At 46.8% G+C, this 18,691-nt stretch overlaps 1 protein-coding gene across 1 annotated transcript; it reads left to right on the forward strand.

Moving 5' to 3' along the window:
- The first annotated feature begins 352 nt into the window (after positions 1–352).
- Positions 353–11,213, forward strand: LOC117516598 (potassium channel subfamily K member 13). Its single transcript, XM_034177456.1, has 3 exons — positions 353–394; positions 761–1,154; positions 10,121–11,213. The coding sequence occupies exons 2-3, from the start codon at positions 770–772 to the stop codon at positions 11,122–11,124; spliced, it is 1,389 nt and encodes a 462-aa protein (XP_034033347.1). The 5' UTR covers positions 353–394; positions 761–769; the 3' UTR covers positions 11,125–11,213.
- Positions 11,214–18,691: the final 7,478 nt, after the last annotated feature.

An 18,691-nucleotide genomic window follows, 5' to 3' on the forward strand; every position in this document is an offset into this window, starting at 1 on the left:
AGTAGCTTCCTTAACAAATGTTCTTGTGATATTTTCTTTTAAAAAATTAAATAAAATAGCTAAAATTCTTGACTCAATTTTTGTGACATAAGTGAGTGGCTGAAGGATCGACTATTTAAAGCAAATGTGTCTGACATTCAGTTGTTTGGGAATAAATTAAAGTGAGGTTTGGTGAATGCTTGAAGGAGCTTTTCAAGTGAGGAGATGGTTGCACCAATCAAGACGGGGGTTTGTGACATCAGTGTGATGTCAGACCAAACAGCAAACAGCCTGTTTAATTTGCAGGGAAGGGGGGGCTCAAGGTGCATCTTCTCACGTGGTTGTTCAGCACATCGATATGTGGTCCAAGCAGAGCGCAGCAGCAGCACAGACACGGTGATACCAGCAACCACAGGTATCTTTATGTTTATTCTCATTATCTTAATTACCAAAACTGTACTGAATTGTAATGAAGCTGCAATGTTTTTAATGGAAAAAGTGATTTAACATAAGGCAAAAATGGTTTTAGTCATATTTTGTGCTTTGATGCGCTTTTTTTGTTACTGTATTTCAGTAATATAATGGACTTACATTAGAAATACATTTTTAGTTTCAGTTTTTTCTATTTTATACTGAGAAGCATGTACTCCCAACAGCCTTCAGTGATTTTTTTTTTTTTTTTTTTGGCACACGTTTAGTGATAATGCATTTCTTAACATCATGCACGGGACATTATTTGTTGGTATGTGTAACCCGGTGTGTGAATTGCATACTCCGGCAGAGGCTGTGCATGTTGTGGCAGAGGTGTATCTGTGCTGCAGCTGTGGTCATGGCTCAGAGGAGGGCTGCCGGTGGCTGCTGCTGCTCCAGGGCCCCCATCAATGAAGACAATGCCCGTTTCTGCCTGCTGGCTGGACTCATCCTGCTCTACTTGCTATGTGGAGCGGCCATCTTCTCAGCCTTGGAACATCCCTTTGAACTCCGTGCACGCCGCCTCTGGAAACAACAGCTGGATAACTTCACACAGCGATACGGGGTCAACCTGGCGGCTCTGCACACTCTGCTCCGCCAGTACGAGGAGGCGAATGGAGCTGGAATCAGGGTTGATGCTTTGAGACCCCGTTGGGACTTTTCTGGAGCGTTTTACTTCGTAGGCACGGTGGTGTCTACTATTGGTAAGGCAGATTATTTGCTTAACCCTAGAACACTCACCATGCCATTTGGGGGAAATTTCTCAACATTAGGGCTGTAGGGCTAAATGCATAGGAAGTATAAATTAAAAAAAAATGATAAGATAGGCAAGCATAGGATTAACAAAGTTAACCACTCAGTAAGAAGTAAGTCATGTGCAGGCTCTAAGGTCCATTGGCACAGTTGTTTATCCTCAGATTCCGTGGCATAGTAATGATAATAATGACTATTTATATAGGACATATAGGTTATATAGGATTATATAACAGCTGAGTGGATCCTTGTCATTTGATTGGTGGCTTGTATGTTACGTGACATGAATTATTTGTACCATTTGCCGTTGTGTTTTATTTACTGTAATTAGGTCCTTTTAGTGTGCAATTTTGTTGCTATATGAAATGTGCTATTGCATGCCTCGACCACCGCACGCGCTCACACTACCAGGGCGGCATTTAGCTAAACATGACAGAGTTTGTTTTGCTGGCAGACGACGATTTGAAGGAGCTAATTGATACTGCTTATTCTTGTAACACACACAAAAATACAAATCCACCACGCCGTAAGCCGTCTGGAGGCATGAAGAACTGTTAGGATGAAGTCAGGATAAAAAGCTGGACAAATTTCTGATGTGATTTTTTTTTTTTTTGCTGGAGTGAGGAAAGCAGATGGCAGTCTGTACACAAAGTCAGTGCAATTTTGGACTCCTATTTAAAGTTTGTGTTGGGCAGACGATCTGCTCTGTGTCAGCCTGATCTCGTCAGATCTCAGAAGCTAAGCAGTGCGGGACCTGGTTAGTACTTGGATGGGAGACCTCTTTGGAACACCAGCGACTGTGTGTGTTTCTCCAGGTAACACTGGAGTTGCGTCAGGAAGGGCATCCGGCGTAAAACCTGTGCCAAATATCAATGCGGATCTGGTTGTATCTGCTGTGGCGACCCCGAACACAAAACGGGAGTAGCCGAATGGACAACCTTTTAAAGTTTGTGTTGGACTGTTAAGCACCAGTGACGAACACCAACATGTAAGTTCCCTTTTCTGTTTATAATTTAACAAGATATCAAATTAAAAGGATCTATTTTTGCCATTATACAAAACAAATAATGAATGTTTTTCCATTCTTTCAAAGGAACGAATATTTAATTCATTAAACGTACCATTCAATGAGGCCTCGTTGAATGGTACATTCCAGCTTTCACCTCATTATTATTCATACCATTGAAGTCATAAACATTCATTATTTGTATACTTATTTATATAGGTTATATAGGACTTTCCCAGAAAAAAAGCTAATAAGAATAAATGCCAGCAATAAAAGGTACAGCAGAAAAATCCCAAATTAAAGAGGTGAAAATACACAGAAAGGTGCAACGTATGCTCCAGTGAGATTTGTACTCCAGTGCAACTTATATATGGAGTTTTCCTCTTCAAGAGGCATTTTTAACAGGTGCCACATGCTCCAGCAAATATATTATGTTAAATGGTGGTTCTTCAACCACTGTGGATCTCATCCAGATTGACAGTGTTTGCCTTTATTTTGAAGGTTTATACTCTAGCTTCCTTCTCCCCTCTCCACCTTTTTTCTCACTGGCCTCATTGAAGTGAGGTTCAGTGAATCAACCTATCTTTGGCTGTGTTGGCAACATGCTCAGTGACCAAGGGTGCAATTTAGAACTAGAAATTGGGGGGGGGGGGGGGGGGGGAGACAAAGTGCGAGGCCCGCAGGGCCGAAGCCCATAGGCCGGGGGTCTGGGGGCCCCTTTAGGCCCCCAGAAGCCAACGGTTTCTAGATAAGCTCAGATGCATTCTGAGCATCCAGAACAGTAATTTTAATGTTTTGAGAAGACCATAAAGTGGACACCATTTGACTTATGCAATTTGAAACTGTGGATATAAGTACTTTATTCTGAGAATAGCCAGCACTGATTTTAATAACATCCTGGTGTAAATAAGGTATCACCACATGTGTAGAACTCAAAAAGAATGATAGGTTGAGTTTTCATTAAAAAAAAACAACTGCAATGTGGTAAAATGTATTCATAAATATGAAAGAACAGGCTCTTAATAATTATTAACTATCGCATACTGTATTTTTTTTTCTCGATTTGTTTTTGCATAAGTTTGAAAAATCAACAGATCATAAGTTTAGGATAAATTACTTATCATGAATTTAATTTTCGAAGTGGCACTAATGACAACACTCATACTGAACATAATTTCGCTTGCATAGACTGATTTTGTGTTGTGTGGGCCGCTGAAGAGGAGGTACTGCTGGCCCACCACCACCAGAGGGCGCCCTGCCTGGAGTGCGGGCTCCAGGCACCAGAGGGCGCCGCCGCCTCACGTGAGCAGCTACGGTGACAGCTGTCACCCATCACCTGAGACAGCTGACGGCAATCATCTGTGGGGTATATCAGCAGGACGGCACCTCCACCTCATTGCCGAGATATCGTTTCTACCTACGAGGTAACGTATCAAAGCTGACGGAGTGTATCCTTTTGGATTAGTGTATAGCTTGTGGATTACTGTTCCAACGAGAGGTGGAGGTAACTTCCCTGCTGTTCGGAGTCTTGGGTGCAAACGCGCCCCCATCTAACTGTTCTTTGTTCCTCGCCAGCAGTACCAGGTCCGACACGCGGAGGCAGTGGCCACCTGGGAGTTCGGGACTTGGCGGCTCCAGTATTTCCGGGGTCCTGTGGCGGAGGAAGCCGTGTGGTTCGGGTCTTACCTTGGAGAGGCGTCTCCTATCTTCGAGCCTGCCCACACGACACTTTTGTGAATTGACTGTTGTCCATTTCGTGATTGGTTGTATTCGTTGTGCACGTTCACAACAGTAAAGCCTTGTTATTTGACTTTCTCCATTGTCCGTTCATTTGCGCCCCCTGTTGTGGGTCCGTGTACTGACACTTTCCCAACAGGATATCTCGGCCACGCCATGGATCCCGAGGGGCGTCAACCGGCTGTTGAACGGCCAATGGAAGAACAGGACGCGCAGGCATCCGCGGGAGGGGTAATCGGTGAGTTGCAGCGGATCCTCACCGCTTTCACGACTCGGTTGGATTTCATGACCGAGCAGAACGTCCTCCTGAACCGCAGGGTGGAGGCTCTCGCCGCGCAGGTGGAAGCGCGCCCTCCGGGCGCCGCTGCGGCTCTCCCTCCCGTAGATCCTGTGCGTAACGTTGACGTTCCACTGGTTGTTCAACGACCTCTCCCTCCTTCCCCGGAAGCATACATAAGCCCTCCTGAGCCGTACGGAGGCTGTGTGGAGACGTGCGCGGATTTTCTGATGCAGTGTTCGCTCGTCTTCGCACAGCATCCCGTTATGTACGCGACCGATGCTAGTAAAGTAGCTTATGTCATAAACCTGCTTCGCAGTGAGGCACGTGCTTGGGCTACAGCGCTCTGGGAGCAGAATTCACGGCTCCTTCTGACATACGATGGGTTTGTGAGGGGGCTCAGAACCGTGTTCGATCACCCTAATAGGGGCGAGACCGCTTCAACCGTGCTACTGTCAATGAGACAGGGGCACCGGAGCGCAGCTGTTTATGCAGTCGACTTCCGCATCGTGGCTGCGAGATCCGGCTGGAATAACGCTGCCCTCCGCGCCGCCTTTGTAAACGGACTGTCTTTGGTTCTCAAGGAGCACCTGGTGGCTAAGGACGAACCGCGGGATTTAGACGGGCTTATCGATCTTGTCATACGGTTGGACAACCGGTTAGAAGAACGTCGGCGGGAACGAGACGAAGGGCGTGGCCGGGCACGCGCCGTCCCTCTCCCTTCCGGTTCCGACCGCGCTCCGCCTTCCCCACGCTCCACGGCCCCTGCGCTCCGTGGGGTCACAGCTCCCCCTACTGACGAAGCTATGGACACGAGTAGGGCAACATTTAGGGCACCAGCTGCACAGAGGAGACGGGCCCATGGAGCTTGTTTTGTTTGTGGTGCACTAGAGCACCATGTGAGAGACTGCCCCGAGCGGTTACAACACCAACGCCCGCCCCTAGAGACTGGGCTAGGGGTGGGCCGAGACATTCACGTGGGACACACCCACATTGCTACACGACTCCCAGTCACGATCCTGTATGAGGATTTAACCCTGAAGGCCCCAGCACTGGTGGACACGGGCTCTGAGGGGAATCTGTTGGACTGCAGATGGGCCAGGGAGATAGGGCTCCCTCTGGTGGCGCTTACCTCGCCTGTGCAGGTTCGAGCGCTAGATGGCTCCCTGCTCCCTCCGATCACACATAAGACACCACCTGTAACGCTGGTGGTGTCAGGAAACCACCGGGAGGTGATCGAGTTTTTTGTGACTCAGGCCACTTCCCGTGTGGTTTTAGGCTTTCCCTGGATGTTGAAGCACAATCCCCGGATTGATTGGCCGTCCGGGGTAGTGGTTCAGTGGAGCGAGACCTGCCATCGGGTGTGTCTAGGTTCCTCTGTTCCTCCCGGCTCCCAAGCTAAGGAGGAGGTCAGAGTCCCGCCCAATCTGGGGACGGTGCCGGTGGAGTACCACGACCTTGTCAACGTGTTCAGCAAGGATCTGGCGCTCACACTCCCCCCCCACCGTCCGTACGATTGTGCCATCGATTTGGTTCCAGGCAGTGGGTTCCCGTCCAGTAGACTGTACAACCTCTCACGGCCTGAGCGCGAATCAATGGAGACCTACATCCGGGACTCGTTAGCTGCCGGGTTGATCCGAAATTCCACCTCCCCGATGGGCGCAGGTTTCTTTTTCGTGGGTAAAAAAGATGGCGGACTTCGTCCATGCATCGATTATAGGGGGCTGAACGAAATCACGGTTCGCAACCGATACCCGTTACCCCGGTTGGATTCGGTGTTCATGCCCCTGCATGGAGCCAAGATTTTTACCAAGCTTGATCTTAGAAACGCGTATCATCTGGTTCGGATCCGGAAGGGAGACGAGTGGAAGACGGCATTCAACACCCCCTTAGGTCACTTTGAGTACCTGGTCATGCCGTTCGGCCTCACAAACGCCCCCGCGACGTTCCAAGCCTTGGTTAACGACGTATTGCGGGACTTCCTGCACCAGTTCGTCTTCGTATATCTAGACGATATACTCATCTTTTCTCCGGATCCTGAGACTCATGTCCGGCATGTACGTCAGGTCCTGCAGCGGTTATTGGAGAACCGGCTGTTTGTTAAGGGCGAGAAGTGTGAGTTTCACCGCACCTCTTTGTCCTTCCTGGGGTTCATCATCTCCCCCAACTCCGTCGCACCTGATCCGGCCAAGGTTGCTGCGGTGAGAGACTGGCCCCAACCCACAAGCCGTAGGAAGCTGCAACAGTTCCTCGGCTTTGCAAATTTCTACAGGAGGTTCATTAAAGGCTACAGTCAGGTTGTTAGCCCCCTGACAGCCCTGACCTCACCAAAAGTCCCCTTCACCTGGTCGGATCGTTGCGAGGCCGCGTTCAAGGAGTTGAAACGGCGCTTCTCGTCTGCACCCGTTCTGGTGCAGCCCGATCCTAGTCGCCAGTTAGTGGTTGAAGTGGACGCCTCGGACTCAGGGATAGGAGCTGTGCTGTCCCAGAGTGGGAAGACCGATAAGGTCCTTCATCCGTGTGCCTATTTTTCCCGCAGGTTGACCCCGGCTGAACGGAACTATGACGTCGGCAACCGAGAACTCCTTGCGGTGAAAGAGGCTCTTGAAGAGTGGAGACACCTGTTGGAGGGGACGTCCGTGCCATTCACGGTTTTCACTGACCACCGGAACCTGGAGTATATCAGGACCGCCAAGCGGCTGAATCCCAGGCAAGCCCGCTGGTCACTGTTCTTCGGCCGTTTTGACTTCCGCATCACCTACTGGCCCGGGACCAAGAACCAGAAATCGGATGCCTTGTCCCGAAGACGAGGTCAAAGCGGAGTTGTCGGATCCACCGGAACCTATCATCCCGGAGTCCACTATCGTGGCCACCCTCACCTGGGACGTAGAGAGAATCGTCCGGGAGGCCCTGGCACGAAGCCCGGACCCCGGGACTGGACCAAAGAACAGACTTTACGTTCCACCAGAGGCAAGAGCTGCAGTCCTGGACTTCTGTCACGGCTCTAAGCTCTCCTGTCATCCAGGGGTGCGAAGAACCGTGGCAGTTGTCCGGCAGCGCTTCTGGTGGGCGTCCCTGGAGGCCGACGTCCGGGACTATGTCCAGGCCTGTACCACCTGTGCCAGGGGCAAGGCCGACCATCGCAAGGCTCCGGGACTGCTACAGCCGCTGCCCGTGCCTCATCGCCCCTGGTCCCACATCGGCCTGGATTTTGTCACGGGCCTCCCGCCGTCCCAGGGAAACACCGTGATCCTCACGATAGTGGACCGATTCTCCAAGGCGGCCCACTTCGTGGCCCTCCCGAAGCTCCCAACGGCCCAGGAGACAGCGGACCTCCTGGTCCACCATGTCGTCCGCCTGCATGGGATACCATCAGACATCGTCTCCGATCGCGGTCCCCAGTTCTCCTCGCATGTCTGGAGGAGCTTTTGCCGGGAACTGGGGGCCACGGTCAGTCTCTCGTCCGGGTATCACCCCCAGACCAACGGGCAAGCAGAGCGGGCCAATCAAGAAATGGAGCAAACACTGCGTTGTGTGACAGCCGCGCACCCGGCGGCCTGGAGTACTCATCTGGCCTGGATCGAGTACGCCCACAACAGTCAAGTGTCATCAGCCAGCGGCCTCTCCCCCTTTGAGGTGTGTTTGGGGTATCAGCCCCCATTGTTCCCGGTGGTTGAGGGAGAGGTCGGTGTGCCCTCGGTCCAGGCCCACCTGCGGAAGTGCCGTCGGGTGTGGCGTGCCGCCCGTTCTGCTTTGTTGAAGGCCCGGATGAGGGCGAAGACCCATGCAGACCGGCGGCGGACCCCGGCCCCTACGTATCGCCCCGGGCAGGAAGTGTGGTTGTCCACGAAGGACATCCCGCTAAAGGTGGCCTCCCCAAAACTGCAGGACAGATACATAGGACTGTTTAAAATTCTCAAGGTCATCAATCCCGCCGCAGTGAGGCTTCGGCTTCCAGCCTCACTGCGGATCCACCCAGTATTTCATGTGTCAAAGCTCAAGCCCCATCACACCTCGCCCCTCTGTACACCCGGTCCGGCACCACCTCCTGCCCGGATCATCGATGGCGAGCCGGCTTGGACAGTGCGCCGGTTGTTGGACGTCCGACGGATGGGCCGGGGCTTTCAATATCTGGTGGACTGGGAGGGGTACGGTCCCGAAGAACGCTCCTGGGTGAAGAAGAGCTTCATCCTGGACCCGGCCCTCCTGGCCGACTTCTACCGTCGCCACCCGGACAAGCCCGGTCGGGCGCCGGGAGGGGGGGGTCCTGTTGTGTGGGCCGCTGAAGAGGAGGTACTGCTGGCCCACCACCACCAGAGGGCGCCCTGCCTGGAGTGCGGGCTCCAAGCACCAGAGGGCGCCGCCGCCTCACGTGAGCAGCTACGGTGACAGCTGTCACCCATCACCTGAGACAGCTGACGGCAATCATCTGTGGGGTATATCAGTAGGACAGCACCTCCACCTCATTGCCGAGATATCGTTTCTACCTACGAGGTAACGTATCAAAGCTGACGGAGTGTATCCTTTTGGATTAGTGTATAGCTTGTGGATTACTGTTCCAACGAGAGGTGGAGGTAACTTCCCTGCTGTTCGGAGTCTTGGGTGCAAACGCGCCCCCATCTAACTGTTCTTTGTTCCTCGCCAGCAGTACCAGGTCCGACACGCGGAGGCAGTGGCCACCTGGGAGTTCGGGACTTGGCGGCTCCAGTATTTCCGGGGTCCTGTGGCGGAGGAAGCCGTGTGGTTCGGGTCTTACCTTGGAGAGGCGTCTCCTATCTTCGAGCCTGCCCACACGACACTTTTGTGAATTGACTGCTGTCCATTTCGTGATTGGTTGTATTCGTTGTGCACGTTCACAACAGTAAAGCCTTGTTATTTGACTTTCTCCATTGTCCGTTCATTTGCGCCCCCTGTTGTGGGTCCGTGTACTGACACTTTCCCAACAGGATATCTCGGCCACGCCATGGATCCCGAGGGGCGTCAACCGGCTGTTGAACGGCCAATGGAAGAACAGGACGCGCAGGCATCCGCGGGAGGGGTAATCGGTGAGTTGCAGCGGATCCTCACCGCTTTCACGACTCGGTTGGATTTCATGACCGAGCAGAACGTCCTCCTGAACCGCAGGGTGGAGGCTCTCGCCGCGCAGGTGGAAGCGCGCCCTCCGGGCGCCGCTGCGGCTCTCCCTCCCGTAGATCCTGTGCGTAACGTTGACGTTCCACTGGTTGTTCAACGACCTCTCCCTCCTAACTGCAGATGGGCTTTCTGAGGTCCCAGATAGCTTTTCTGATTTCCTTTTCTAACTTTTAGAATTTAGTAAATTAGCACATGGTCCATTGATACTTATGTGTAGACACTAGTCCCTAGAGGCAACTATTTTTGGTTTCAAATCTGGGCAAATGCAGTCCCAGAAAATTCCGAATGTGACAAACAAGAAACAGGCGTTGTAAAAAAGTCAGTGCTGCTAAAAATACAAACTTGCAGAAACAAAGATACTATTCTGACATGGTTTTGCACATAAGACTGACATGGTCTGCACATAAGACTGGCATAGCATGTTTTAAGTACGCACATATATGTCAGAAGGTGGGGGGGGACATACCATATTCTGTCCCCCCTGGTTGAAAAGGTGGGGGTGACATGTCCCCACATCCCCCACCAAATTGTGCCCATGTCAGTGGCCATAAAATACAGGTAGACAGAAGCATCATTTCTAACCACAGCATGCTGATGGCCACTAAGACCACTGCTGATTGTTGTAAACTGGGATAAGGTGGTTTGTTTGTTTTTAAAATGAGATTGTTGCATTATGTATAACTGGTGTGTCAAGGACATCATTACTCTTGTATCACTAATTGAGTAATGTAGTTTCACACTGATCTCATATTTCTTATCTCCAGGATTTGGAATGACCACACCAGCAACCATAGGTGGAAAAACATTCTTAATTTTCTATGGCCTGATTGGCTGTGCTGCTACCATCCTCTTCTTTAATCTGTTCTTGGAGAGGATAATCACCATGCTGGCTTACATCATGCGGTGGTGTCATGAGCGCCGGTTGAGGTGTGGCGGGGTGGGTGTGGTGGCAAACACAGAGGAGTCTCCTGGTGAAGAGGAGGACAGCCTAGAAGGTTGGAAGCCTTCAGTCTATTACGTGATGCTGATCCTGGGGCTGGCATCAGTAGTTATTGCGTGCAGTGCCTCCACTCTCTACAGCTCCATGGAGAACTGGAGCTACGTGGACTCACTCTATTTCTGCTTCGTAGCCTTTAGCACCATCGGCTTTGGGGATTTGGTGAGCAGCCAGAGAGAACACTATGAGTCTCAGGGGGCCTACCGACTGGGGAACTGCCTCTTCATCCTAATGGGAGCGTGTTGTATCTACTCCCTTTTCAATGTCATTTCTATTATCATCAAGCAAATTCTTAACTGGATTCTGAGTAAACTGGTCTGCCATCACAACTGCTCCTGTTCTCCAGCCAGTTGTTGGTGGCTCTGCTGTCCCTGCATCCACAAAAAACATCATAACCGGAGTCATCCGCCAGCACACCTCAGCCGAAAACGCTTAAAACGCAACACTGTCCAGCCCATCTCAACCCAATGCCCTGCTGGGAAACATCGTTACAGAGACGGCTCAGTTGAGACCATATGTGACAGTGAAACAGATGCCGGCGGAGTGGCAGACGGGGTTAATATAGGTCGTCATCTGTCAGGGGAGATGATCTCCGTCAATGAGTTCATGGTATCCAATAAGGTGTCTCTGGCGCTGTTACAAAAGCAGCTGAGTGAAACTGCCCACCAGGGTCCACGGCAGAGCTATGGGCATCAGAATGGATTCTCTGGAGGTGTGGGCGCCCTGGGCATCATGAACAACCGACTACAAGAGACCAGCGTGGATAGGTAACACCGTGGAGCTCCACACAACTCACTGAGATGATGTTGATGTTGCTCTGGGTTTTCTATACTGGAGTTCTATTAAATGTTCTTACTAAATACAGTCAACTCCATCATTTTTGGGACAGTGACGGTTTTCATAATTTAGCCAAACACACCACAGTGGAGATGAAATGAAACAATCAAGATGTGCTTGTAGTGTTGACCATTAGCTTTAATTCAAGTACGTAAGCCCTATATAAGCCCTAAATCTCAATGGTGCCGGTGATTATTCCCGGATTCCATATCATGATCCCCCTGTATGTCCAAGGCTGGTACGCATTTACAGCTGGATGGACTGGAACAGTGCAGATAAGTGACAGGTACCACAACCAGGAATCTATCTCAGGTCGACATATTGGTAGAACAACTCGTATCGACCACATATATAATACCACAATATCCAATTTGGAATTCCAGACATTTTTTTATAAGGACTACTGTTTATACAAATTATCACTTTTCCAGTCAGTTTTCTTTAGACAAATCTTGGGATGAATTCATTAACATTTCCAAGTTACTGAATATGTCTTGGACTTCATTTACATCAGTCAATAAGAAATGCAAACAGTGTGGTACCCGGTGGTAAGAAGGGGACTAGTGAGGGAAGCCACCAAGACACTTGTGCCGGTGCTGAAGGTGTTATAGGCTTCTGTGATTGTAACTGGTAAGACTGGGCATAGATCAGCTTTTATCTGTTGTCCCACCAGTCCTCACTCTGAAGATGGAGTGGCACAGAGGAGAACTTTAATGCAAGTAAAGTGATTAAATCTAGGCTGTAGTCTTGCCTGCACCTTCTGGCAACTTTTAGAGGAAATCTCACAACTTTTGAAGAAAATCCTTCTCTGCACCACTCCACAATGAAGCTGTGTCACTGGTGATGCAACAGACAACAGTTGCATAAGGCAGTTTCTCCAGTCACATCCACAGACGTTGATGGGTGCCTTGGTGGCTTCCCTCACTTTTCTCCTTTTTGCATAATCATTCAGTTTTGACAACTGCCTACCTCAGACAGATTTACCACAAAATAACATAATACTTGTATTTCTTGATGAATAATATAAATGAAGTCTGAAAGATACTGACTTGGAAATGTTCATGTATACCATCCCCTGACTTGTTTAAAGAAAACTGGGTGTAAAAGTGATCATGCAAATTAACAATAATCATAATATTTTGTTTGTCCAGTTTACAGACTCTGAATTTGAGAGACTATCTGAAAAATGTCATTCCTAAATGGTTAATCTGATATTTGAATTAATGATGGATGTCTATGTGTTGCACGCTTGTTTCCAAAGACAATGTTTTTTGTTTTTTAAAATTGGCACAGCCTGCAGAATGTAGACAGAGTATACATCGTGACACATTATGTGTAGTCTTAAGAGAACAAAACAAAGCTGCACAAAATATTATTCCTGTGACTTTGTCTCATATCAGTGTGTTACATTTGGGCTCAGCAGACCGGATAATTAGCTTTAGCTGCCAATATAACTTCAGCTGCAGGACCACAATGATTGTCGTCCTGCATTAAAACATAAAATATTTCCATTGAATGGAAATGTTTTATGCTTTATTGTCATATCCCCTGCAATTTTATATGCTGTATTGTTTTTACTTACATGAATTTTATTGATAAATTGTAAAATTTTGAAAAAGCTAATCAAAAACTGTTAGCTTCGTGGCTAATCTTTGCAGAAAACAGCAAATACATCATAAATATACACAATAGGGGTTAACAGCACAACTTTCCCACATGCTCTACAACCACCTGCGCTTAATGCTGCACCAGTCTCAACTTATTAGCTGTTTTATACCTTTTTTCCCCTGTAAACTGCAAACACAATACCTGTTATGATCGCTGCACGTTATTTGTTGTCTTTTTGCTGCAGAACATTTTGTGGAGGTACTCCCTCTGGTGGCGTAACAGAGGAACAACAACTCTTAATTTATCCTGTCCTCCTATTGGAGACCAGAGCAGAGAATATCTTATAAGTACTATGCAAAACAACATTTTAATAACCTGAACCTGTTAAGAACTTGAACATTACAAGAAAATAAAGTATAACAAAGTAAAGTCTGATGGGGGCCTTATTTTCTCCATGCAAGACTCCTTACTCCAACAGTATGAGAACATCTTGATTGTTTCATTTCAGCTCCATTGTGATGGTGTACAGAAGCAAAATTACAAAAAAATCTTTGACTTTCTGAATAATTATGCAGCTGACTGTATGTTTATGGCATTTTTTTTCCTTTCAATCAATTTGTGACTGTTGAAGGAGTAGCTGTCCTCCAGCTTGGACTCTGGGCATCACATAATTGCTTGTATTTTATTTTTTGAGAAAGACACGTGCATCATTGTAAAGAAGGTTCTGAAGCAGTGAAGTGATTGTGTGATACAAAAGCAATCAGATGCATGAAGCGGTGAAGGACCACTTCAAGATAACTGTGGACTTACAAGTGCTGCACAACAGTGTGGCTGTATGTGAGGTGGTTTTCAGTAAATGTGGACAGAAACATCATTCCTAGGCTCTTCTTAGACAACATGCTGGATTGTGATGCTTTAACAAACTGTTATTTGTAATTAAACACCGTTTTAAACACATCCTGAGATTAAAGACACTGAGATTTATTGAATGCTCGCTAAATGCCCCATTTGATTGAAATTCATCATAATCAAGAAAGCACTGACATTCAGGACTTTGAACAGGGTCCATCTAATCAATCGGGGACCTATCGAGGGGTCCTCGTGTGTGCAAGTGCCGCACAAATCAGTCATCACCTCAAATGAGCAGGCTGATGAGAAGGGTTCAGACTCCCATTCTGGACCTCCTTTTCTGCCTGGAGGAGATATTTTCTATGCAAGAAAACGTTTCACTCCATTCTGTGTAGTCTGTGCGGCAGATTTGCATCAGTGCTTTGGCTAATGAGTATGAGGAGGAATGTTTTTTCCCTTAGAGACATTACAGTGAACAATCTTACAATAGCCTTTTTGCCTCGAGCCCATCAGATATTATTTAGGATTAAAACAGCTGTCTTTGAACGTAAAGTTACATGGAAATAATTCAGTAATGTACTGTACTGATAAAATGATCCATGACTGTAGTAAACCCATTGTCAGGTTTTATTTATTTATTTTGGTTTGTTTATTTCAAAAAAGGCAAAGCTACAGTGTGTATAACTTAGTGGTGTTGATCAACATAAATGGAATATAGTGTTCTTAACCATCTGTTCATTCGTGTATAATCATCTACAACTATATATTAATGGGTTTTCATGAGCTTAGAATGAGCCCTTCATATCTATATGGCGGCGGAGCCCTCGCCATGTTGATACAATCATTTGAGAACCTTCATTTTTGTGAAATGGAGGATCATGCAAAGAAGACAAAAAGCGAAAATGTGAACAGAACAAAATCACGACGGGAAAACAACATAATGCAATTTGCAGAATCACCACTAGATAACACTAATTCCTACACTGTAGCTTTAAAGCAAAGGCAGAAAAATAAGCCAGTTCAGCATCTCAGTCTGCGCTGTGCATGCTGGGCCAGGTCAAAGATCACAACTACCCAAAACACATTATACTAAGTGCTGACAGCAGTGTACATATTCAAGACTTTGAGCACTGGAAAGTCGACGTTTGGAAAGAATTCTGCCAAAAATGGAGCTACAAAATAAATGGAAAGCGGAAGAAAGAACTTGTGGCTCTATTTCATGCACTCGCACTACAAAATGCCCACGTAGTATGAACTGAAGAAGACAAATGGGAGGCCGTTAAGAAAGACTGTATGTCTTTAATGACATTTGAAGTTATCAGTTGACAATTCCTGATCCGTTACAACTGTCAGATTGTTGGGAAAATGAGACATTGACAACAATCAAATGGGCCTCCTGCATGTATGTCGATATTAATGAGCATCTCATTCAGAAAGACGAGCAAAACTTGCAACACACAGGGTATACCAACCCAGTCTCATGGCAAGTCATGATTCAGGAGCACAAAATATACATTAATCTATTGGTTCGTCATATTGTGACGAAAAGCGCCTCATTTTCGTCACGGCAGCATAAATTCATTCTCATTCATTCCGTGATGGCTGCACAAAATTAAAAGTGAAGCGGGGGGGTCGGGGGTGGTTATGGTTAGGGTGGGGGAAGGAGTAGGATTAGGTTATGGTTAAGGTTAGGGTTGGGGGTTGGAGTAGGGTTAGTAATACTGAGTAAAAAAAAAAAAGCCCCGTCACGAAAATTTGACTCATTTTGTGCCGGGAGCACGAAAAAAAAATGTGAGACTGGGCTGGGCATACAGACTGAGACCTGTCCATTTCTAGGATTCTTTTTATTCGCCATATTGAGATATCCCACAATCCCTTGCATGCCAGAGAGTCGCTGCAGTCTAACCAACATGGAGAAACCACATGACGACAATTGCAAATGAACATTATCCTACCAAAAAGTTGTTAATAAGAGATTGCATGCATGAGACCCTGAAAACTTGCTAAAATATTCCAAATAATCCATGTCTGCTATGTTTAATCTGTGTGGATCTTCATAAACGCAAACCGAATTTCAGACATTTTATATATATATATATATATATATAAAACTCTGGAACAAACTGGACAAACAGTGCGGTAAAGGACAATAAGCAGGACATTAAAGAGCAAACTTCACTTTCCGCCAGAACGTTGTGAACAGAAAATTGTCGCGGATCACAGTGATTCCCATTAAAAATAACGGAGGAACAACCTGAGCTTCTCACATGTTTACATAAAACAAACACAATAACAACGTCTAAAAACCCAGATAATATATTCACCAGAGTTTGAGGCACAATATACAAAGAGTGTTATGTTGCGATGTTAATGTTGTTGTCTGTGTGCAGCGGTTAAACTGCAGCCTTAACAGACTGACTCAATGCATTTCTCAATATACACTCAACAAAAATATAAATGCACACTTTTGGTTTTGCTCCCATTTTGTATGAGATGAACTCAAAGATCTAAAACTTTTTCCACATACACAATATCACCATTTCCCTCAAATATTGTTCACAAACCAGTCTAAATCTGTGATAGTGAGCACTTCTCCTTTGCTGAGATAATCCATCCCACCTCACAGGTGTGCCATATCAAGATGCTGATTAGACACCATGATTAGTGCACAGGTGTGCCTTAGACTGTCCACAATAAAAGGCCGCTCTGAAAGGTGCAGTTTTGTTTTATTGGGGGGGGATACCAGTCAGTATCTGGTGTGACCACCATTTGCCTCATGCAGTGCAACACATCTCCTTCGCATTATCCATGAAGAGAACACCTCTCCAACGTGCCAAACGGCAGCGAATGTGAGCATTTGCCCACTCAAGTCGGTTACGACGACGAACTGGAGTCAGGTCGAGACCCCGATGAGGACGACGAGCATGCAGATGAGCTTCCCTGAGACGGTTTCTGACAGTTTGTGCAGAAATTCTTTGGTTATGCAAACCGATTGTTTCAGCAGCTGTCCGAGTGGCTGGTCTCAGACGATCTTGGAGGTGAACATGCTGGATGTGGAGGTCCTGGGCTGGTGTGGTTACACGTGGTCTGCGGTTGTGAGGCTGGTTGGATGTACTGCCAAATTCTCTGAAACGCCTTTGGAGACGGCTTATGGTAGAGAAATGAACATTCAATACACGAGGAACAGCTCTGGTTGACATTCCTGCTGTCAGCATGCCAATTGCACGCTCCCTCAAATCTTGCGACATCTGTGGCATTGTGCTGTGTGATAAAACTGCACCTTTCAGAGTGGCCTTTTATTGTGGGCAGTCTAAGGCACACCTGTGCACTAATCATGGTTAGAATCAGCATCTTGGTATGGCACACCTGTGAGGTGGGATGGATTATCTCAGCAAAAGAGAAGTGCTCACTATCACAGATTTAGACTGGTTTGTGAACAATATTTTAGGGAAATGGTGATATTGTGTATGTGGAAAAAGTTTTAGATCTTTGAGTTCATCTCATACAAAATGGGAGCAAAACCAAAAGTGTTGCGTTTATATATATATATATATATATATATATATATATATATATATATATATATATATATATATATATATATATATATATATATGTATATATGGGATGTCACAATACATGGATTTGTATTGACCGTACGGTAGGCACACTACAGTTCCACAGAATACACGGTATGACTGCGCAGTGTAAGAGACACGTGTGCATTTGTTTCCATAAATCCCTGAGATTTCGTCTCCTTTCCACAGACCGTGTCACTCTAGTTCCATGCTCTGTGCAGGAGGCGGGGCCAGACTCTCAATCTGCTGTCTGTGTTTCTCAGGCGAAAAGAGGAAACAGCGAACCAGGAAGTTAAAGCGAATTAACAGATTATTCCAAAAAGAAACTAAGTGACCAGAAATGGAACTGGTTAATTTACCTTTTTCTTCCAAAACATGAACCTGAAAGTGAAAGTGCACTGATAAGCTTTCATGCTGAATTGCTGTCCCCGGATGAGATCAGTCCACATTCGAGTTTAGACAGAAAACACCACCAATTGATGTTTTATGTGAATTAGTGTCAAATTTCACAGATGAGGCAGCCACCAAATACTGACACTGAGAACAGTGATTTCAAATCTGTACAGTGAGGTTTTATGAGATGGCGTCAAAAATAAAATAAACTTAAAATGGGCAAAATGTTGAAGGAAGTCTGGATCCACACGTCGCGTGTCATAGACAAAAACAAAACACAACGCACTGCACAGTAAATTCATCCAAACGCAAATGACACGAGATGTAATCAATTCATAGACGTTTCCATGTACACTGTCTGATGGCAGCTCTGGGCTGCTCACAGACTACCAGAGTCCTACCAAAATGTGATATCTGAGTGTTTAGATGTCACATTTCGGTACGAAAAGTCGTACCGAAATGTGACATTTAAACACTCTCTCTCTCTCTCTCTCTCTCTCTCTCTCTCTCTCTCTCTCTCTCTATATATATATATATATATATATATATATATATATACACGAGGTCTGTTAGAAAAGTATCCGACCTTTTTATTTTTTTTCAAAAACTATATGGATTTGAATCATGTGCGCTTGCATCAGCCAAGCTTGAACCTTTGTGCGCATGCGTGAGTTTTTTCACGCCTGTCGGTTGCGTCATTCGCCTGTGGGCCGGCTTTCGTCGGATTTGTATTGTCAGTGAAATGGCAGAGCGACTGCCGCTTTGCTCCATGAAATTTTTTTCAGAAACTGTTAGAGACAGCCAGTTGGAAACCATTCGAAAGATTCAGATGGCTTTCAGTGAAGATTCTGTCGGCGTCACACGGATTAAGGAGTGTTAAAACCTTTTTAAAGACGGCCCACAGCGGCGGAGGGCGCGCGGCGCACCGAGCGGCCATCGACAGGCTGGAACGACCAGATCATTTCCAAACTGAATGCTGTGTTGATCCGGGACATCGTGTGACTACCACAGAAATGGCAAGAGAGCTGGACATAGCACTTTTGCGGCACATTCCACTGTTACAGGAGATTTTG

This window comes from Thalassophryne amazonica, chromosome 9 (genome assembly GCF_902500255.1).
Source record: "Thalassophryne amazonica chromosome 9, fThaAma1.1, whole genome shotgun sequence".
NCBI classification, from domain to species: Eukaryota; Metazoa; Chordata; class Actinopteri; order Batrachoidiformes; family Batrachoididae; genus Thalassophryne; species Thalassophryne amazonica.